Raw genomic sequence first — 23,815 nt, forward strand, 5'->3', positions numbered from 1 at the left:
TTTTCCTTTTTGCCAGCATGGCCAGCTCTGGCCCTTATTCAATTTTCTGTCAACTGGACCCCTGGAAATTCCGCAGGCAGGCTGGTTCTTATTACAAGATACCTTTATACATGGATCGTACTTTCAGTCTTTGTATACATCTACGTTGTATGAAGTAGCTTATCTTTTGTGTCATGTGCACGTTTTTAAAAAGGGAAATGGATAATTACGTATTAATGAGTATCTCAAGCATGGCGTCGAAAGGGTCCTCTTGTCGTGTTATGTGCCAGGGATGACATTCTATCTTAGATTAAACTAGCTTTGGTTATACTATTTAAAGATACATATCTTGCTATCTTTATGCTAGTTCAAAGATATATTACCCTTGACTGGCATGAGAAAAGCTAGCCTGAGTTAAGAAACAATGTTCGTACTAACGTCCAGCTACGCCAAGAGGTCCTTTTGACGCCATGTTTGAGTCATCAGTTAATACGTAAATAAAGGAAAAGTTCACAAACATAAAGAAAATTGCTTCAAGAAGATATTTCACGGGAAACAGATTTCCATACACAGATCTACTGAATATTTTATTGGTCTTGTTTTAATAAAGGCTTCTTACATCAGTACGGTTATCCATCACTGTATCATCCTGACTTCGTGGAGACGATTAGCTAATAAAATACGTTAACGCAAGTAAACAAGTGCATTACTCGGTCCCCTTTTAACGTTTGCAAGGAACATAACCGATAGTCTGAATCGAAGGACCGGACGCTTACAAGCGTTATAATTCTTTACTAGAACTTTCTTGTCAGTACCATCAGCTGTTTTCAGTGTTACATGCAGCTTGTTTGTCTGGGCATGAGCAATATGACCTTTGGTAGTTCTCCACTCCAATCGTGTCCCACCGAGCTAACTGTCCAGAACAAAGGGAGCGGTTTCAGTTTATGATGCTGTATCCGAAACTAGACAAATAGGCGTAACCGTTAGCCAGACAACTTTGGTCTAGCCTGTTCTATTCAAAATTATAAATTTTGAATTTAAACGGGGGTTTCTGAGAAAGGTTGTTGTGGTCGTTTTGAAACACAATAATCTGCCTTTGATGTTTTCGTTGTTTATTTTCCAGCAAGTGGGCATTAAAAGTACTTCCATTACTCATATAACCAGAATTCCTGTCCACTGCTGACCTCTTGCCACTGACCGGTCAGTTCAAGAGTTGTCCCATAGGAGAATACTCTGCCATGTTTCAACAAACTGCAAATGCCAGTTGTGTTATCGCCGGTTATTCTACCCTGTTGCTGCTACTTTCATTTGGAAGGAGACGTGTCCCGTTATATGTCATGTCACCGTTACAGAACTACTTAATAATCCCAACCTTTTCATAATAGGTACCCCTTGATCCTATACGGGATGTCTTCAAACTACAAACTTGAACTTACTTCAATTTCGAATAGTCTTTATAACTGCTTTGTTAAACATTCCGTCTTAGACTCATTAAGGCGGTGAAATAAAGAATGGTAAGGTGGGTGGTACATGTAGAATGCATGGATAGCTCAATAGTGACAGGCAGGGTTGCAAAGTATTGCATATTATTGTAGACTGCTAGTTCATAATACTTTCTTGCTTACTTTACTCTATTTTAAAGCGCATTATTAGGTTGTTTGTAACGTTAAGTACATTCTTTCTCTGCTCTTTGTCCAAAATGTGCTGAGTACGGGAGTCCAGTCTCTGCCCTAACGTCGTGGTATATGTGATTGCATACAAGGTACAACGCAAGATGCTTACCTCTTAGCCAGATTTTCAGTTACAGTTAGTTGGTGTAGTGAAATGTACCCCTCCCTAAATACATCAACTGCGTGTGGATATACGAGTATAACGCCTAACATAGACGACCATGGCTTCTCGTAAGGTGTCGTTCCACCATGTCGTCTTTCTTCAGAAAGAAGTTTAAATTTTTGGCGCTGAATCTCTCCTCTCCACCCCTCCACCCGGCCAGAACCAGATCATTCACTCTGAAAAGCTTTCTGTTCCCGAAGCATTTGAACATTTCTGAAAATTTTGGTAAGACCGCGTGATGAATTGCTGTGTTTGATGTTTAACAATTGAAACGCGTTGTGCTTTAGATGCGAAATCCCAAAATGAAGAAGTTAGTGTATCTTTTCACTTCTCTGTGACGTATTCGTGTATTATTATGTTTATTAATTTTGTGTCTTTGATTTTGTAATCCCTCTTGTTTGGCTGTCGAGCTAATGAAGCCCACGGACCACTGATGATCCGCGGACTATACTTTTAGAACCTCTGGACTAACGCTACAAGTTGACAGCAAGAATCAGAGGTGGGAATTGTCTGCAGAGCTATGATAGAGAAATGGCGAAACAAGTCGTTAGATCCGATACGTTGAATAGGAAGAACAAAAGTCTCATGGATCATAGCTGTATTAAAGGTGACGCGTTAGCTAACTCGTTTGCTGGGAAATTGTATCTTCAGAACGGACACCGGAGTCTATGGGTCTGCTGTTCCCACATGGGACGTTGCTGAGGTCACCCCGGGTCAGGTGACCGGCCGGTTTGGGGATGTTACAACCCTCTGTGGGTGAAGGCACAACCCTCATTTATTTTATAGACCGTAAATCACAGCCCTCAACGTATAAAGACCTTATCTTTTGTAACTCGCCGGATTAAGATGCTTTTCTTTACATATAAACTTTCACAAACTGAGTGTTAAATGAACAAGTTTCGCGCTCCATTTTTAGGTTGGGAAAATGTCTGAAAATTTGTCTTCTAAAGGATGAATGAGTAGTCATGAGTATCAAGGTTAGAGGACTGGCTGGCTGTCTGTTTCAAAAAGCCTGCTTGGATTCCTATTTCATTGTGGGAACTTCACAGTTACAACATCATACAAGAACAGATGAGAGAATATTGATACTAAGCTAGATCAAATGACAGACACGCCTCGCGACGATTTCAGTTACTTCTGACACAAACAAGAAATCATGTTCTTCATGCAACAGAATAACGTATTTTTCGCTATCAGCGTGTTATTTTCCGTTCTTCACACACACACGAGATCTCGTCCATATTTTTCAACTCTGTTTCACATCGCTTGTTCCTATCATCTTAGCCTCTTCCTATTACGGTTGACATTTTCTTAACTGTTATTAAGCCTACGACAAGCAGGACTCATCAGAACGCAGAGCCAGACAATCACGAGACTTCCATCACAGGACACAGACAGGACACGGGAAAAAAGCATTTATTGATGATGACTGCCTACTGGGATGTTGTAATCTGGTAGAAACTGGCCAACATTTCAAGCGTGCTTTCTGCGTTCGTGGTCAGGATGGTGTGATAGAAGTTTACCGACGTTTCAGAGTTACTTTCTGCTTCCAACTTCTAGCACGTAACACGGCGTTGTAACCCAAAAGACATGGTGATCATTGTACATGTAGCTTAGATTGGGGCGATAATATTTGACTGTAAATACAAATCAGTCCTTCTCTTGTCTAGGCACCACGACCTGGAATGTTGTAATGGGCGTGGAGGCAAAAATTAATAGATTTTGAACCTCTGCACTTGATGGATGGATGTGCTCAGCTTGACATTCCGTGCACTTCACCCCAGTGATAAGGAACACACATTAAGCATGAGAGAAGGCTGTCTGGTGCTCAGGCCGTACAGGGTGAAAAAAACACTTCCCCCAAACAGAGCCGTCACCAAATTGCATGCTTCAAGGTCACATGACCTCGCCGGGTTTCGAATCGAGGACATTTTTCGGAGTTTTGACCTTTCTAAAATCTCTTCCTGATATCAATAAATAAACCTGCCAGGTTTGGTGCTAACCATTGTTTCTTCTCATGATGTATGCGAACATCAAATTTAAATTTTGTTGAAGATTACGACACCAAGATCGCTTTCTTGCTAACAGAGTGACTCCATCGCACTGCAGTGTTCCTGTCGCGCATTGCACCGAGGTTTGCGCGGGCGGGCGTTCTAAATTTAAAATACCGTCCACACTTTGAGCGTCTAGACGTCTGGGTGGAGGTCGACAAACTTCCCAGTGCACAACAATGTACGAAAATAAATTGCAGTGACTCAAGCGGTTTAAACACATTGAACTTTCTAGCTATTCATTCATTCATTCATTGCACAATGATTTCACTTGTTTGGAAATGTTTTGTTCTGACTCAGATATTCCGTTTCATGTGTTCCTGAGTAATGTTCAATATATTACCTTAAAATGGGCGACAGCCACTTCCGGTTTCATACTAGAAAATTCGACATTCATAATATTCTTACCATTTATAATATTTTTTATTAAATCATTCGTTCTTTGAATGAAGCAGTGTCACATGAATAGATGAATCACTGAATAACACACAAAACTGATACTGAATTTTTAAGGAGACAATAAGCTGGTTCATGATAGGTTCCACTGGCTTATTATTTGTTTGTCTCTCTCTCGTTTTCTATCCCTTTTTCTCCATTATTTATACCCTCTTTCTCCTTTTCGTTCCTTTTTAAACGTGTCGATCACTCAATGTTATTTATTTATTTGTGGTTTATTTAAGGACACTGTCAATAGCTGAGACTATAATATCATCAAACTGTAGGATGATTAATGAATAATGAAATTAAAAGAACATTTAAGGAAGCGGTCGTGGCCAAATTTGACATTATCATTGCATTTACTGGAGGACTGAGAACGATATTAAAGTCCTGAATGACATTGATTACGACATGTAATATGTCTGAACGCATTGTTTGTAATTGAAATGTTTTCAGTAGATGTTTCATTGTAAGTTGATAAGCCACCATATAACTGGTTTAGACGTACACACCCAGGCAAAATGCATTATCCCTTTGAAGCACGAAGTTTACCAGCAGTACTCTGACTTTGAGTCTGTAAATCACGTCATGTATGTTAAGGCAAAATGTTAAGAAGCCATCATAATTATGGCCGTCCGAGATAATACGGAGATAATACAGGTTTTAAATACACGAAACCGGAAACAAAGTCAATAGATTCATCTCTGGATTTACGATGTCTTAAGGTTTGCCGTGAGGCGGGACATACAATCCCCTTTTCACAAATATCACGTGGATTGACAGACGTTCGTTGGACTCGACTAATCAATTTCTAATGTACATAAACTATTAAAAGGTTTAAAGGCAGGAAACCCTAAAGAAAACAAGTCATCGCTCGACGTGAAGCCATGTTTGTGTTTCCGTTTCTTAACAACACATTCAGTCGATTGCAAGAAGATGTATCGAAGAAATCGAAGGTAGTTCTTGAAAAGAAAATTGAAATATAGGAGAAACAGTCTTCTTAGGTGACAAGGAGAGTCGCAGCTGGGGATGAGGCCCCAGAGTTGAACGGCCGGAAAACGAGATCGAAGGAAGTCACACACACACACAAACAAACAACTTGTTTCTGTTTGTAAGTCGATATTCCTACATCGGATTAGACTGTCGGATATCATTAGTCTTCAAGGTATAAAGAATGCGAAGTTTTCTGTGCCTTGTGTAACATGAACACATAATAAGCACGCAATTTCTGTCTTATTGTCCATCTGTTGAACTCTTGCAATCCTGAGCACTTTGTTTTATCTAAAAGATTCCTAACTGCAGCGTTCTTGAAACCTATCATTGAAATATTTCGCAAGACTGAGTAACCTACGAGTTGTGTTCGTGTATAGAGACGGACAGATAATTGCAAACATAGTTTAAGCCTTAGTAGTGAAACGCGAATAATAAATGCCACCAAATGGTCCCGGTCTGGTGCATCCAGCGTGTGAAGCAAACGAATAAATCGTGACAGACACACAGAGTTGTGGCTGGCTACAACACCTTACGATTCAGTGAATACCAGGCAGCTAAGAAAGTAAAGAGGTGTGAAGTACTACTGTGAACGCTGTTCCTTCCATACGCACAATCGACTTGCGCCCATAAATGTCCGCAAGAAGTCAGAATAGCTCAATCGGTATAGAGACTATACTATGGACTATATAATAGGGGTTTGATTCCAGATGGGGGTAAGATGTTTTTCCCTTAGATTCCGCGTCCAGACCGAACTGTGGTTCACCCAGCTTCCCATCCAGTGGGTACCGCGGGCTTCTGCCCCGGAAGGAAAGCTGAATGTGTGTGAAGCTAAAACAAACATCCATTTAGCGCCAAGGTCAAGAAATAGTGGAGCTATACTTCCGCTGAAATACACGTCTTCATGGCGTGGTGTGAATTTAAGCATCTTACAGATATTATTGAAATTTTCAGTTCGAAGTTATGAATGTTTATTAGCGTAGATATAATATAGTTTTTGGTTAGCATCTTTCGCCTTTGTGCTTGACAGAGTGCAAGAAACAAAACAGTTAACCACATTGCAATGTGCTTTGTCGCAATTTCTTCATTCCATCGTCTGGTTCTCTGGAATCTGCTGTATGTTTTGATTTCGTAGTTATTTTGCGACGATGTCAGTAGCAGAGACTAAGCAGCTTCAGAAGATGGGATGGTTAACGAATAATGAGCTGTAAATACTATGTTAGGAAGAGTTCGTTGCCTGTTTTAAAGTATTATCGCGGTATTTACCTGGAGGAACTGACAAACAGTACAAAATACCTCAGCCAGGGTAGTCGATACCGGGCTGTTTTTGGAACTTGTATACCTATGTTTATGGGAAGCTTTAAAATCGCTTCTACCCTCAAATTTTTCCACTTAATTTTTCCTTCGTACGTGTTTGTCCTTGAAATTGGAATACCTGTGTCCTCGCACTTACTATCTATATTTGCAGTCATTCGCGGTTTCTCTTCACACTGCCGTTGTCACTAAGCCACACATTTTTGTTTAAACTTCTCTCTTTTTACCCTACAGTTCTTAACTCGGTGGGTCAGAGCTCATCTTGAAAAGGTCTTCGTTATTCAAATAGTCAAGAAATTTCGTCTTTATGGAACACGAAGGTTCATTACTGTGTTCAAACGATCCTGCCAGTGATCCTATCCTGAATCAGACGAATAAAATCCACCATATTTCTAAGATCTATTTTAATATTGCCCTCGTATTTATGGCCATTTCTTGCAAGTGATCGGTTCAGGTTTTCCGACCAAAATTTTGTCCGCATTCTTCATCTCTCCAACCTGCATCGTTAACTAGCCGTCCACTTGGGTAGTCAGTTTGTCAATCAACCCGACGCTACGCGCGCAGGTAGCGGAAGTCTGAGACCACACGTGTACTGGATGTTTTCCTCCTGGTGGCCTTGTGCTGCATTTCCGCTGACCACCATCGCGGTGCGAAGACAGAGAGCCCTGCGGGCTACTCACCGCTGTCACTTCTCAATGTCTCCATCATCAAATAGTTCTTCTTAATCGCTTGTCCTGTAAGTGATATATAGAATGGTGCAAAAGTTGGGGCACACTAACAACCCCAGGTTACAAAGTTTTATCTTTGCGGAAGTCCATCATTTTGTGGAACTTAACCTGTTCTTTATTGTATATAAGGATATATTTAAGTACAGACAAGCAGAAAAAATCGATTTTTTTTAACTTTCAAGTGTGTGTTATTCTGCCTTATAAACCAGCGTCTAACCTCTGAGCTACGGTAGTCAAAGGAAATTGTTTTAGGAAATTCACACACTTTAATTGGTTTATCATTATGACTATATTCCATATTAGCATTCATTTTCAGGATATTTAATTTGTTTGGTTTTATTACAACAAAACTGAGGCCTATACAAAATTTACCTTTTCATGGACAAATTTCCCTTGTTGACGAAAATGTTAATGTGAACAAGATACCACTCTGTTAGCATCTCACTTCTGTATTATTTTTCTGTACATATCTCTGAAGGGAAGAGACCGCTGGGGAGACCTAGACGTAGATGGGAGGATAATGTCAGGCGGGATCTATGGGAGATAGGAGTTGAAGGAGACTGGATTTTGTTGGCCCAGGACAGGGTCCGGTGGAGGGCTTTGGTTAATTCGGTGATGAACCTTCGGTTTCGGTAAGCCATCTAGTTAGTTATCTCCAACTCGCCTATATTTCACTGGCAATTTATTGCAACATATTCTACTCTCTCACTCGCTCTGGTATTTCTGAGATTGTTTTATGATATGCGTTCTTCAGATCATTTGTTGTAAATGCAACTGACGTCAGTTACAATGCGTTCACTGATAAAGGTCAACGCAATTGTCACTTTCAGGCTCCCGGCTGGAACTCCATGACTCACCGCCAAGCGTTGCAATGTTTCCCCGATTTCCTACTGGGACCCGGGACGTCACAGTTGCGCTCAACTTTGTCAGTGAACTACTGTGCATAGACTTTTTCTAGTACTAGTTTCATTCAAAATCATTTCCAGCGAAATATTTACGGTTTTAACGTTTAGAATTTCAGAGGGATCGCCACGTAGACTTATTCGGGATAGTTTAGTCAGTAAAGTGACTGGCTAAGGGTTAAACAGATCATTTCCCTAGAGGAACGAGGATTTAGACCTCCCTCTTCGCTGTCACTTCTGGACAGACCCTTCAGCCACTTACCTCAGCTAGCACCAAACTTTCCCTTTGAAAAACGCGCCATGAACGAGAAATAGAACTCACCACTTGTCTTCATTTAGCGAAGAGCTTCATCCACTTGTATCCGCCTTAATCACTTAATGTTAGGTACAAGAACAAGCTTAATTTTATTAAATAGACCATACAGTCACCACTGCAGTAGTGAACTATAAGACGGTGGCTTCCGAGCGATATTTTCCAGGCATAAATTTTGTCCCATGACCCACCACTGACCCACACCCTAAAATGGTAACAAATTTAGAGCCCTTACTGTTTGAACCGCGTGACACTCCGGTGACTCTCAAGAAACCTCATGTTTCTTGATCCAGCTGTGGTGTTAGAATTTTATTATATCACTGCGTGAATATTAAGACTTCAGAATAAACGATGTAGTCCTGTGACCCACCAGTTCATTTCGTGGTATTGGAATCTGTGACCTACATGGGAGCCAATGTGTTAAAATTAGATGTTAATGTGGAATTAGGCCTTTAAGTAGACGTATATAGTTAATCTAAATATTAAAATCATATCTTCTTTGGTGGCTGTCTTCTGTGTTGTAGCGCCGTGTAGTCTGGAAGTAGTTTACGGACGTTTCAGAGATCTTTGCTGCCTCCATCATCAGGGCGATGTGTGACTGACTACACGGCGCTGCAGCTCAGGATAGAGACCGGTGGCTGGCTTTTTTGAACACAGTAATGAACCCTTCATTTCCTTAAAAGTTTGGGAATTTCTTGACTGAGTGACTGTTAGCTTCACGGAGTTGGTTATTTTCTCTGCTTAATTTATATTCTGGTGAAAATAAACTTTGTTATATGTTGTTTGGTGTTAATGAACTCTCACCTAGGTAAGGTATGCTTTTAAACACGGAAAACCAAGCTCAGATTTTATCCACACAATCTATGGACTTTACTGTTAACATGTTTAAATATTTCTGAGAGGCGAAGTATGGCGGTCCCGTTCACAGTGTTGCCAGGTCGCAAGAATGCACTGCTGGTGCATGTGGTGTTAGCCAAGTTTCGTCCGAATCTATCAACATTGCATACATACAGACCTCTCTTGATTGGTACAACAATCCCATACTCACACATCATTTTCTGTCATTTGTAATCGCAGTTTTGGAACAATGTAATCTCAAATTAGTATTATTCAGGATGTAGAAGATTTTGCAATTCGCCTGAAGGATATGCAACACGGCTGCCTACATAGTTGCTTGTGGTGTCTATAAGCAAGAGGAATCCGCATACGTAATGTTCGTACCAAAGAAGCAATGCACAGTGAAAGCAGAAATGTTGGAGCAGTTCCTAAAACAATTCACCCTAACCGATAATCTTAGTTCCGTTTCCTACGATAAAACTGTATTTATCAAAGACTAGCAGAGTGCCCGCAGTGTTACTACGACGAAATTCGACAAATGCTTACATTTCGTATCAACATTTATTGCCCGAAAGCTTATCAAAGGCCTCACCTTTCATTACGTATCGTTGAATACAGGAGAAAAGAAAAATAATTCTTAACCCAACATCTTTATCAGGACTCAACTATAATTAGGCCACGACCGCTTTCCTTCCCAATTAATAATTCATTAATAATCCAAAAATGTTTCAGATATAAGTAACTAGTATGTATACCAAGTTCTTTTAAGATTCGGTAACATTTATTTCATAAGTTTGGTAGAATGTTACGTCGTCCTCTTATAGCAGGAGGGACTGCTACGTTTTGTCTTTGGTTTATACATGCGATCTTTACACAATGTCAATTTGTTTTCATTAAGTCAAGAATGCAATAAGGCACTGCAGAAATAAGCCGTGATGCGGGCTCAGTCCATATAGCATCATCTCGGTAACGTTACGAACGGACTAACAGACGCTAACCATCAGTCGCTGAGCACTAGGGCATGCCATGGAGTTGGAAGTAGGAGGCCATGATGCTTCAAGCTGATCGAGCAGGCTTGTTGCGATGACGGAGTGACGTCGCAGGAGGTGGCATCCGATCTTCAACCAGGAATGCGTAAACCTCACACCACATTAATAATAGGCTTCGTTTTCGCTTTCCGGAAAGAATTTCAAGAGGAGAGCAGTCTCGCAAGCTGTGTGTTAGTGATATCAATCAATGATCCTGAAATTGTTTTTGAAAAGTACATTAATTTATTTTTCGTAAAACGGCAGAGTCTATGCACTATTTGTTTCTCTGTTTCATGACAACTGACGAATCATTGAAACATGATACTTTGAAAGATTATACACATACCAAACTCCACGGAGTATATCTTTTATTGATAAACTAATTGTCGCGCAGCTGGCCAAGAAATTAATCACCTTTTATAGATCCCGAAATTTCATTACCGTATTCCCAATTTTCCCCTACTTGAAACAAGTCCACGCTTGTTTCTTTAAAATAAAATGTTTTATTAGTCTCTCACCTACGTCTACATTTCTGAAGTGGTGTTTTCCTTCAGCTTTTCTTACCAAAACTTTATAAGAATTTCGGCTTTAAGCATGTTACCAACTTCACATCACCCCTCGGTCGAAATGGCGACAGCTTGCTTATTTCAGGCTGTTTACAAATAAACAGAAATAAATCTTTTCACAGAAAGCAATGAATGTTGAGCTCTTATTAGGCAAATCATTCAAAAGGAAATAATTTGTTAACATCTAGAGGTAAAAGCTGTCCCGGTATACGCCATGTAAGCGTTTGGGGGGTGAGGTGGTATACCTCCTCCTCATTGTTAACCTTGGCACTAGGGTACTAGTGTCACACCCCGGCTGTGCTTTACCCCCGGGAAGGGACCCCGGTACCCATTGATCTAGAGTCTAGACTCAGAGGAAAAATACTCTGCCCCCTTTGGGGATCGAACCATTTATAAACATCTGTTAAGTTATGTCTTATTGCTATTTGTCACTGCGTAGCAATTATACTATTCTCGCCCTTTTCTTAACAACAAATCGATATATTCTGAAGACATTTCATTTCAGCATTGGACGTAAGCAACCGTAAACGAAAATGTTCATTTCTAAATATTGAGTTCTGGTCTCTTAAAGTTTAATAACACCAGTTAAATTTAGATATTAAAGTAGAGTTTAATATTTGGTGAGGTTATTATGAATAATGAAATGGATGACGTAAAATTTAGGTTCACACGGCGGTAAAAGTATCGACGTTGGTCTTTGGTCCTGAAGATGAAGGCAGTATATTCCTCCGAAACGTAGATATCTACTAATAAGTCCATATGACATTATATCCCAACCATCATTGACACTCGATTATATGAACTTCGAAAGTTATCTGCTTTAATGTACTCTACGAGCATTTCCTGAGACGAAACTGAAGGATGGCACTTCGCAGCGTAGTCTGGGTGGACAGTCGGCCATCTTCCACGAATGTGCACTGGTGTTTCCTAGTTCCAAAGCAATAATGATACCAGTACACGGCGAAGATCGGCCGTGGAGGCGTGAAACTGCTCCCGCTGATGTTGGTACATTATTTCCTTCCGCTCTCCCGGTGGCAGATGGTTCCTGTAGTGATCCGAACCTAACTCAACTGTCTGCCAGTTTGTGTAGGGCCCAGATATGAAATAACAATACAGGGAAATTACATCAATTCACATCTACCCTTCACTACATAACTCCCCCAATAAAAAGAAACACTTGTAATACAAAAAAAGAGCCGGTCACAGGGTTACCAACTGCTCCAGTTTGAGATGAAAGCGTCAATACCTTGGTGCTGATATGAAACTCGACACGGCTTTATTCTTTATTGCAGTTTTTCTCAAGCTCTGAAACTTGGAAGAATTCCACGTCAGATGTAAATTTGAAGATGGCTGGCTGTCTTCTGGTTGTTGCGCCGTGCAATCTGGTAGATTTCCGACGTTTCAGAAATGTTTGCTGCCTCCATCATCACTCTGATGGAGGCAGCACGCATCTCTCAGATCATACACCTCCGAAACGTCGGTAAACTTCTACCAGACTACGCGACACAACAACCCAGAAGACTGAAATCTTCATATTCACCATCGCTATGTGATCGGGTGTAGACTCCTAGTCAGATACCAACGTTATGAAAAACCACAGCTCACAGTTGGTACCTACTGACGAGCATGGCGTCTCAACATCGCCGCCGTGGAATATTATTACGAATCAGATGAATTCAGTTTCCTATGCAGAGGGTACCGGGATCATTTCCTTGGACAGAAACGACCGGGCGTGACGCCAGCTACTAAAATCATCTAGTGTTAAGGTTAAGAATACATGGAGATATACCTCCACTCCCTCATGTGACTTCATGTTATGGTTCTTAGTTATGTACCAGAAAAATTTTACCTTTAATTTATCAAGGCTCAGTTTATATAAAATGACTTTCATTAAAGACTTAAAGAGAGTCTTATAAACTCTCCCATGTGCATATGAAATCCGATTCCAGCAATCGGGGAAATGTTCTTGTGATTCGATCCGTGGAGTTGCCGGGGGTGTAGCGTGAAAGCATTACTTTCCTGTGTTTGCCGCGGTTTTGAGACCGAGGAATTTGAAATGCCTGTCAGTTGGCCTTTGGAATGTAAGAAGCATGACGAGGTCCAAGATGGCGGAAAATGTTACACGGACTATGCTGTGTTTATGTGCAAGAGTGACTCAGTGGTCCGCCAAGCGGACAAGACATTCAAACCTAACCAATGAAGTTCTGACGAAGTGAACAGATCGATGTTGGTCTTCCGGGTTATAATATCGTGATGACTCGTAAATACTAACATTTCGAAGAACTATACCACCACATTTTCAGGAATGAACTTTACAGCCCTGAAGATGGAAGCAGTGTGCATAAACATATTTCGTAAACTCTGTGTATTATAGAATCTCCTGCCTTTTGTGGAATTTGAAATTTCATGACCTTGTTTACAATTGCCACCGGCCAGTGTCCTATATCAGAAGCATTCTGTCTACACTGTTACATCCTATTTAAGAACCATTTTAATATTACTATAAAATCTACATCTGGGTCCTTACGCTAGAAAAGCTGCCGCGAGAACCTAAAATCTTACTATCTATGCTTCAGTCCCGTGACATGAATATAACACGGGCACACACCCTCGACGTTCCGTTATAAAATGTAAATCGATTTAGTTTCACTCTCTAGCCCGTTATTGTTGGCTCGGGTAGGACATGTTGATTGTGGATGTTGTGTTGTTTTCTAGGTGTTGACAAACGTTGGTAACCATTTACAAGATTACATGTTGTCAAAACTCAGAGGACTAAAATCTACATCTACATAGCCATGAGAACCTCATGGTTTTGGACACTGGACTTTGTATTTTCGTATCCATACCCAAATCGACTTTATGAAAAATTTTCCTTGTCTTAAAGATTGGCGACGCCCTGATAATGGAGACAGCAGACACTTCTGGAACACCGTAAAATTTCATCCAGACCACACGGCGCAACAACCCCGATGGCGACAGCCGTGAGAACCTCAAATCTCACTAATCCTTAGTTTATTTGATGATGATTTGTTGACTGTGTAGGTTATATTCCGTGAATGGGATGATGAGTGTGGGTGATGAATTAGAAAGGATGTGCCTTTTTTATGCTTCTGTCTTAACAATTCTTTGCTGTACTGAGAAGACAGGGTTCGTACTTAGGTCACTGTAGCGTCCAGGTAGTGATGGTTTATGCCCGACTGTGAGTAGGGTTGTTGGAAAAAAGAGATGCGGTATGACCTTGGGGGGTTGCTTTTAAGGGCTGATGCATTTCAAGAGAGGAGGACGGTCTTTGAAGAATAGAGTGTCTTAGGTCTGGGTTTAGCCTACTTCCATTATAACAGCCTCTTCAAATTGTAACATGAGGTAGGTAAATTTTTGGTAAACACTGAACTTTAGTGAACTGCATTGGTACCATGGACTGCAAGTACAAGGTTATGCAAAGCCGTCGTTATAAACTTCTCATAAAGTAAAAAAAGTAAAGTAAAGCTGTCCCACTATACGCCATGTAGGTCGTTTGGGGGGGGGGGGGAGTGGAGGTATAGCTCCTACTCATAAATTCCTGATACAGGCCAAATTTCAGGTTCTAAAGGCTTCGTGTATGAAGATGACAGCCTTCTGGGATATCGCGAGACAATATGGCGCAATATGCCAGAAGACTCATCAACTCTGGTGTAGGTCAAATGAAGAAACAAACAGCCTATGTGAACATTTTGTATGTGTAGATTTAATACGGCAAGAGAGGATGGGACATTTACAACCTGTTCAAGAGTTTGCAGATACACTGATGTAGAGTTCTCAAACTTTTTAGATCGAGGGAAACATTTACACCTTTATTACATATTTGAAATGACGACCGTTAGTTTCGTAGCAGAGTTGATCGATTACAAGGTTGATATTTCGTATTAAAATGTGTGTAAATATTTTTGGGACAACCTGTATTAACGTAAAACTGCATATGTTGTGTCGAGACAAGAGTAAATGAGGACGCGAGAAAGCGCCGAATAAACAACATCAGCTCTGTTTTCTTTGCCGTTGATGGTCATTGTCGCTGTCGTCCCGGAATTCTGTTATGGAGGGTTTTGCTTTAAATTGGACACACTGGATATTTTGTTTTTCTACTAGTAATGCGAACAGAGCACAACGTTTCTTAAACTGGGTCTGTTCCCATTCTCAGTTGAAAAGGTACTCAGTACCTAAGTGCTCACTTGGGTCCGTTAAAAACAGCTTATCTGAAATATTTGTGTCCTGTAGTTGACATCAGCTCTTTACAGCGAACCCAACTGAGGAGGTAGCTGCTTCTCGTCCCTTCACCTGAAGACGAATATGGACAATTTCAAGAATGTCTCTTTTTTCAATACCAGAAACTTATTAGGCTCATAATTACTTACTGTAGTATATAATTGCCAGACCCCTTTACAACGAAGACGGCAGAAGCCATGACACTTTTCCTACCTGAACTACAGAACAATGTGAAAACCATGTCCAACCCATTGGGAAACTTATTCTTATGAATTTGGTTTTTCGAAAAGAAAAGAATTCTCAGTCCCACTACAGGACAGGCGGGGAAAAGCGTTGGCTGTTTAGATGGTTGGGCTGAGTTCTTCGGCGTGCTGTATTTTGAAAGCCAGATTTTAATGTAAGTAGAAGATTGGCGCAGACGTACAGAATTCCGAACCACGTATGTTTCGACTTGAGGAAACTGTGAGACGCACTTCTCTGTTAAGGGAGGGAAATCAGCGCCCAACTTATTTCTGTAGACCTTGTGAAAGACAAAACAGCTCACTGTATTTTGTTAGTTTTGAAGTATTTATTTTATAATCATGTAAAGAATGGTTGATCTAACTTATAGTATACAGGTACTTAGGTAAACAAACATGAACCGCAATTTTATGGGAATCAGCCATTTTGTGTCATTTTTAAATAATACGGCAGCACATTATGTCTTATTTTAATTTATTTCTGTTTCCGTGTGTTTATTGGAACAGAAATTGTTACTAACACGCAATGGATTTTAGAAGCATCAATTTTTAAAAATAGATTATACAGTCTGTTCACGCGCAGATGTTGCAAGTGCGAACAGAGTGGACATTTTCAATTCATTGTACATACCTTCCTGATCAACATTGACATCGAAGATTTTTCTGTCTTCTGGGTTGTTGCGCTGTGTAGTATGGTCGATGTTAACCGACGTTTCAGAGGTCATACTGCCTCCATCATCAGGGCGGTGAGTATGAACATTTCTGTCTTCTGGTTTGTTGCGCTGTGTAGTCTGGTCGATGTTTACCAACGTTTCAAAGGTCATACTGCCTCCGTCATCAGAGTATGAAGATTTCTGTCTTCTGCGTTGTTGCGCTGTGTAGTCTGGTCGATGTTAACCAACGTTTCAGAGGTCATACTGCCTCCATCATCAGGGCGGTGAGTATGAAGATTTATGTCTTCTGGGTTGTTGCGCTGTGTAGTCTGGTAGATGTTTACCAACGTTTCAGAGGTCATACTGCCTCCATCATCAGGGCGATGAGTATGAAGATTTCTGTCTTGTGGGTTGTTGCGCTGTGTAGTCTGGTCGATGTTAACCAACGTTTCAGAGGTCATACTGCCTCCGTCATCAGGGCGATGAATATGAAGATTTCTGTCTTCTGGGTTGTTGCGCTGTGTAGTCTGTTCGATGTCAACCAACGTTTCAGAGGTCATACTGCCTCCGTCATCAGGGCGATGAGTATGAAGATTTCTGTCTTGTGGGTTGTTGCGCTGTGTAGTCTGGTAGATGTTTACCAACGTTTCAGAGGTCATACTGCGATGAATTCATCGCCCTGATGACGGAGGCAGTATGACCTCTGAAACGTTGGTAAACATCGACCAGACTACACAGCGCAATAACCCAGAAGACAGAAATCTTCATACTCACCGCTGTGAGAACCTCAAATCTTACAACATTAACATCCGGAGTTTTGTTTTATTTTAAACTGAATGTTACTTATTCCTCACCTACTTAAACGAGAAATACGTCGTAAAACTAATTTCCATACCTTGTTATAAGTACACCGACTTAAGTCAAGATGGCGGCTGGTGTATCTTTTTGGTCGTCACCATCTATTTCTTCTTCATAGATTTTCGACCCCAATTGTTCGTCTATAAGTTGTCTTTTGGGGGGGGGGGTTCTTTTTCTCTTCCGGTTTGTGTTGCTGCGTAGTTTGCGACCTATTTCTGCCCATCACTCTGCTCAATGTAGCCAGTTTCTTTCATAATCACCGTAGTGTAATGACTGTTCTGCTCTTCAGGTTTCCTTCGTATTTTTACGCACTTTGTAAGAAGTGTTACGAGACTGTGGCCAATAACATTGCGTTTTGAATATAAAGTATTTGTTGATTGATTGCTATGCTTGATTATCAGTGACGTAAATTCCAATTCAGATGACGTAGGTTACATTTGCTTGGCGAATTACTGCAATAAATTGAAAGAATTAAAAGTGAAAAGAATTATTCTGGCTTTGAGCATGGTATTTCATTATCCACTTGTTTCTAGGGACGGAATTAATGCGAAATGCACCGTACATTTCGTATAAAATAGTGCATTTATGTGTTCTTCGCACTATGTGTATAGGGCTGATCGATCATGTCGATCTACCTGTTCGCATGTTTCAATTGGAGACCACTGGGCAGATATTAGTGATATCTGGTACGAAAATTATGCCATTGAGGCTACCCTAACCTTGTAATTTTCTAGTTTCCTACAAACGATAGCGACAACATATTAAACGTATCAGTTTGTGAAGTGTATATGACACAAACGTGAATAGGTTAGAGTCCTGAAATATTGTATGGTAATAGACCGTTGAAAATATATGCAATTTTCAAGGCATTTCTTTTCTAAAATGCAAAAGGAACAATATGGCGACCATGCGAACATTTTCTTTAGCTCTCAGTTTGCCAGATATAGCTAATGAATCATCGCATTTAGGAGTATGAAATTTTGTGTGGAGACATCAAAAGCATACCTGTAAATATTGTTTGTAAGTTACAAACATGATGATAATGCAAATATTTCAGGTCCGTCAAATGTTATTATTATTAAATTCTTTTAGTAATGATAACAAAATCCCTAACAATATTATTAACATTCTATAAGCTATTTACGATTTTAAGCAATAATAAAATTTGACTCTGTTGTAGTCGTATTATCATTAGCGCATGCGCACAGAATACCAGGTGATTGGCTACATTGCCTCGTAAGAGGTAATATGCAAAGGTAATCAATGGACACATACACTGATACGCCCGGTGAATGAATGTGTGTATAATTCTTTTTCTTTCTGCACAAGGATTTGGTTGTTAGAGGGCAAAGTACTCCCCGTAGCAAGAATCATTCATGTCGAAGAATGAAATACTACAGAAAGCGAATATGGCTGTCTTCTGAATTTTGCTCCGTGTAGTTTGCTGGAAGTTTACCGACGTTTTAGAGGTGCTTGGTGCCACTACCTTCAAGGAGATCATCGCCCAAGTACTCTTCGAACGTCGGTAAACTTCGTATTTCTGAAGGCGAATACCTGCCGTGCCGTCCCGTTGCTTATACCAAGCCGTATGGAACCGAGCCAAATTTCACTACCGATGAGTTCAGACGTCAAGTAAAATGACGCGGGCAGTAGCAGAATGAACTTTTCAGAAAAGAGGGTAAGACGAGGAAATGTGTACCGCTCATTAACAGGGCAGTATGATCCAAGCCGCAGGAGTTAGGATCAAATATCATTGTATAACTGCTTTATTTTATTTTATTTCCTAAGATTTAATCTGCGATCGCTCATAGGTTGTATTGTTTCAGAATCGCCTGGTCCTAAGTTAGCGACCCTTGCATTTCCGACAAACTATCAAGCAACTCGAAATACCTTGGAGTGCCTCACTGCATAGGTGCAGCCTACTTTACCTTAGTTTGCTTGTAACTGAAAGGTCAGTCTCCCCCTTGCTGTGTTATTGTGAAATACCCAGTCTTTCACGAATTCTTCTCTTCCATAGCAGGCTGTTTTAATGAATCGTTTGAAAGAAAATACCTGCAAATTTAAACCAATATTCATTCTATAAGGGCTATCCTTTGTTGAGAATATAGATGATCTATGGTTCTAATATAGCTAAGGCAGGTAAAGAGGAGTCGCAGCTGCAGACTGGTCGGAGTCAGTGGCCGACTGTAAGATTTACGGAGTTATTCCCAAGATTCTTTACTTCCTGGTTTGTTTAATAACGCTGTGTCAACAATAGTGGTTATTTATCATTGGATGGACTGAGAAGATCATGTTATAAAATGATTTAAAACCACTGGAAATAAGTGATGTTTAATTAGGCTTAGTTCAAGACGTTAACCTGCTGTCGTCTGGAATTTCGATAGAAAACCTCGACGTAGACGTGATCCGAAACTGATACCTGTCGGGCATGTCAGATATTACGTATCCTGCCCCCACCTAATAAAATACATCCGTTGCATTGATCATGTTATACAAGTCCGTCTGCCTGTGTCAACTAAAACTCAACACGTACAGAGCCAAATTAACATACTTGAACTTTTTGATCAAAATTGGATTGAGCATCAATTATGTATGTATGTTAAAAACAGACCAGGGTGAAATTCTTATCGACTCTTTCGACTGACAATGTATCTGATTCTCATTCTCAGTACGTTCCTCCGAAACGTTGGTGTCTACCTACAACTGCTCACGACGCTAAAACCCAGAAGACCAACCATCTTCGCCACCGTTATAACATCAAATCTGAGACCGTACGAATGTTGCAACCCGCATATGAAATCAAGGTAAGCCTAACTGTAAACTACGAATAATAGGCCCTATTATAGTTTGTTGTACGTAGATGGGAAAAAATTGAAATATGCATGCTATTAAAAGGAAAACACTTTTGTCTCATTTTTAACGTTCTGATTTAGAGTCTTTGTCCAAAGACTAGCAATCCTGACTGTGGATTTTGTAATTACTTCCAGGCAAAGGTTGGCACTGTACCTCAAAGTGTGCGATATTCACTTTCTTCCACATCCTTTCCAACTAAGTCAGAACCATCTGTCCATTTAACGAACCTGGTACACATTTTCTTCTACTAAGAAAGAGTACTTAAGAAGTCAAATATGTCGGTGTTTAGCTTAACAGCGATAGGTTTTTATGAATATTTCAAATTTCCTCAAGGTAATTCAGCATTATGTAAGATGTGTTACTTCACAGTTTCATGGTGCAACTTCAAACTCTTTTCCTGTCTATGTACGGTTAGGGGAGAAATTGTGAGATTTCAGGTTTTCACGGCGGTGAGCCTTATAGTTTGGTAGACATTCACCAACTCTTCAGAGGTATTAGCTGCCTCCATTATTAGGGCAATCGCACTGATGATAGAGGCAGTAAGCACCTCTTGAAACATCGGTAATTTTGTACCAAATCTCACTGTGCAACATTCCAGAGGACAGCCATGTATTTTGTATTTACTTGTCACTCAGTAATGTGATTAAGGCACGCGGCCTAAATTCCTGGGGAAGAAATAAACTCATACATAATTATGGCTGGAATGGCTCTTAAGAAGAGACCAGCTGCAAGACCTAAGACTAGGTGGAAGGTTGATATACCGTGGAGAAACATGTGGTTACTTCAACAGGATGCAAGTTGTCTGAAACTGATTTTCTTAGCCGTTTAGCTGTAACCTTCTGATTTCATAACATCAAGTAATTTCGGGGGCATGGCCTAAGTAAGCAAGATAACTAAATCCAGGCTGGACGACCGGGGTTTGAGTTCTGACATGAACATAAATTATTCTTTTTACGACACTCTGTGGACTTCGCAGCTTGCTATGCAGTCGGAACGTTTTCTTCAGGTAGGTTAAAGCGGCCGGAACGTGAAGGTAAGAGCTCTCATGTAATAGTACCCGGGTTTATCAGTTCTTGTGTCAATGATTCATGGATACGGCGATGATTATTATCAGTCTTGTGGAATGCTAGGTTAAGAATGCGTGGATGATCCACTCCTCTGCACCTCCTCATTGCGTGGTGATGAATTAAAAAGAAAACATTGGGGCGCCTTGACTTATATTATTATTTGTATATTTTACTAGAATTGTAGGCTGTAAATGTACTCGTTAGGATGGACTAAAGAGCAAATGAAATTGTAAGCCAGCGTATGATTAACTCTCGGTGTGTAAACTGCGTTACTTGGTAATGGTAATGGAGAAAGTCACGACAGCAGTTTCTTTTATTTGTGCTGTCAACTTAATATCATCATTCCCAGCCCAATCATAGATGATGTCTACAGCTCACGACTATCCAGTTTCAAACTTGTAATACCCACGTGGTGCCGCATTGTCTGTACTTCGTTAGCGTAATATTTATGATCCGTGAAAGTTGACGGGATTGAATAATTTTGAGTTTAATATTATTAAAATGTTTCCAGTATTATCTTTTTTCAAATCTCATTGAAAGTGTAAAATACAATTTCCTGATAAACTAAACTGGATGTTGAAACATCTTTGCGGCGACTGAAACCACATTCTTGTCTTTGCATAACACAAAACTGACTCCACACTCCCACCATAGCTTCATTTGCATTCTTCCTTCCAAAATCACCGTTGTCGGAACGTAGTTCCAAATTCTTCCGCGTTGTACTAAGGGCGCGCTCGTGTAGTTAAGCATGGCGGACATTGGCTATTATATTTGAATTAATCTCATACAGTAACGTACAGAGCGCGGTCAGAATGAAAATCGCTGCTTAATTGGTTAGCAGTTCTGGCTATGTTGTTCATGTTTCTCCATGCACATACCTGAATATAGAATAATGTGTATGAAATTTGAAGCTTTCGAGACAATCGTGTCTAAAACGTCAGGAACCATATTCGTTCTCACAAGGCTTATTGTCCGAAAAGACGAAATTCCTGTAGGTAATTATTCTGTTACCTTTTGCTTTAATTAAATGCGATATAATCTACGCAATTGGCAGGGCATCGTAAACAAACTGAAGACTGCAATGTCTGTCAGTAAAGCCACGACTGTGAAGATTTTAGCGGGATTCAAATTCACGACTTCAGAGCGGCCATGAGCTCCCAGAATCGACTCTTGTTTGTCATGCTGGTGAGACGGGCGAACCGGAGGCTACTGACTGAATACCTGACCGCTTTTTTACGTCGACCGTTTTAGGAGAAGGACGTAGAAATATTAGTGGCAGGCTTGCGGACAACGCTGTTTCATGACGACTACTACCTTCGGAAGAAACATTGACTCTGGCAATAAAGATAAACCACTAAGTTATCAAGTCGTGGAAACTTCTAAATTGAATTAATTACGACATGAATATCGTGATTCAGTGAAAATGTTTAGCTTCTTTCGAAAAATGGAATCTGAGCATCTGAGCAAATACAGAATAAAAACACATTAATACCATATTTACCCTGGCGTGTCAGTCAGCGACTTGACTAAGTATGGGCTGGGGAGTGGGGTTTGATTCTCTGCAGGGTCGGTGGTTCATTTATTCACCACCGCATTCAGACTGGATGTGCGGTCTAGCCTTAATATTAGCCTTCATCAGGGTTAAGCCCTACCAAGTGTATGTGTGTTCTCTCTCACCTCTAATATAAGAATAAGTGGACTTTCATGCCAAAGTCGTACGTAACCCTTCACAGCTTACAGTTTAGGATAATTTTATCTTCATCGCATCAATTTTACCACGTTTTATATTATCAAATACTTCGAAAAAGTGAAAAGTTCAGATGGGACTGTTTTGGAACAATAACCACAGTTGCATTCACAATGAAATGAAGATCAGATTAAATTCAATATTTGCAAGGCATCGCCTTGTTTAAGTCCGTTCTGAATAAATAGTGGATCAGACAAATGTTTACCTCATAGTTATTGTCGTCTCGAATGTTGGGTCGTGTGGTCTGGTATACGTTAGTGGAGGTGTACATTAAGTCAGGATAGTCGGCCTTGGAAATGGAAGCTCCTGAATACGAAGTCATCATACAAGTTGTGAGCCACAAAATCTTCAAGGACACGTGCCAGGGTCCCGGCCCGCATGCAGAACAAAAACGGATGTCTTTATATCACAGCTGCGATAATATTTTTGTTGTATCAGACCATCTCATTTTACCAATAGACCTTACAATTCCAAATTTTGGCCAGAATGGTCTTGGTCGTTGTAAAATTAAGTAGGTCGACTACCTCACTCCTTCCCGCTCCCACAACTAACTAGATGGCTTACGGAACCCAAAGTTTCATCACCGAATTAACTCAAGCCCTTCACCGAACCCTGTCCTGGGCCAACAAAATTCAGTTTCCTTCAACTCCTATCTCCCAATGATCCCGCCTGACATTATCCTCCCATCTACGTCTAGGTGCTCCAGCGGTCTCTTCCTTTCAGGTTTCCCAACTAATACCCGGTGCACACCTCGTCCCATCCATGCGCGCTACATGCCCCGCCCGTCTCATTATTCTTGACTTAATCACCCTGACAATATTGGGGGAGGAGTACAGATTTTTAAGCTCATCATTATGCAGTTTTCTCCGTATACATCGTCTTCTCTCCTATGCCCAAATATCCTCCTCAACACCCTATTCTCAGACACCTGCAGTCTGTGTTCCTCCCTCTGAGTGAGAGACTATGTTTCGCACCCATACAAAACAACAGGTAAGATTATTGTTTTGTATACTTTAATTTTCAGGTTCTTAGAAATCGGACGGGAAGACAAAATATTTTGAACTGAGATGTAGCAAAGCTTTTCCAGAATTTAGTCTCCTGCTAACTTCCTCATGAATAAAATTTTGATTTGTTATTGTTGTTCCCAGATATTTGAACTTTGTAACCCTTTCAAAGGACT

General features: G+C 40.5%; 1 protein-coding gene across 1 annotated transcript in view; it reads left to right on the forward strand.

Moving 5' to 3' along the window:
- Imp (IGF-II mRNA-binding protein) overlaps positions 1–23,815 on the forward strand; it is a 161,719-nt gene that overhangs the window by 46,378 nt on the left and 91,526 nt on the right. Inside the window, exon 4 of the mRNA XM_022067285.2 lies at positions 19,638–19,772. Within this exon, the coding sequence (XP_021922977.1) occupies positions 19,638–19,772 (135 nt within the window). The remainder of the gene's footprint in view (positions 1–19,637; positions 19,773–23,815) is intronic.

Source organism: Zootermopsis nevadensis, unplaced genomic scaffold (assembly GCF_977971745.1).
Source record: "Zootermopsis nevadensis isolate Lab colony 2312 unplaced genomic scaffold, Znev_1.0 Znev_ptg000061l, whole genome shotgun sequence".
In the NCBI taxonomy this organism is placed as follows: domain Eukaryota; kingdom Metazoa; phylum Arthropoda; class Insecta; order Blattodea; family Termopsidae; genus Zootermopsis; species Zootermopsis nevadensis.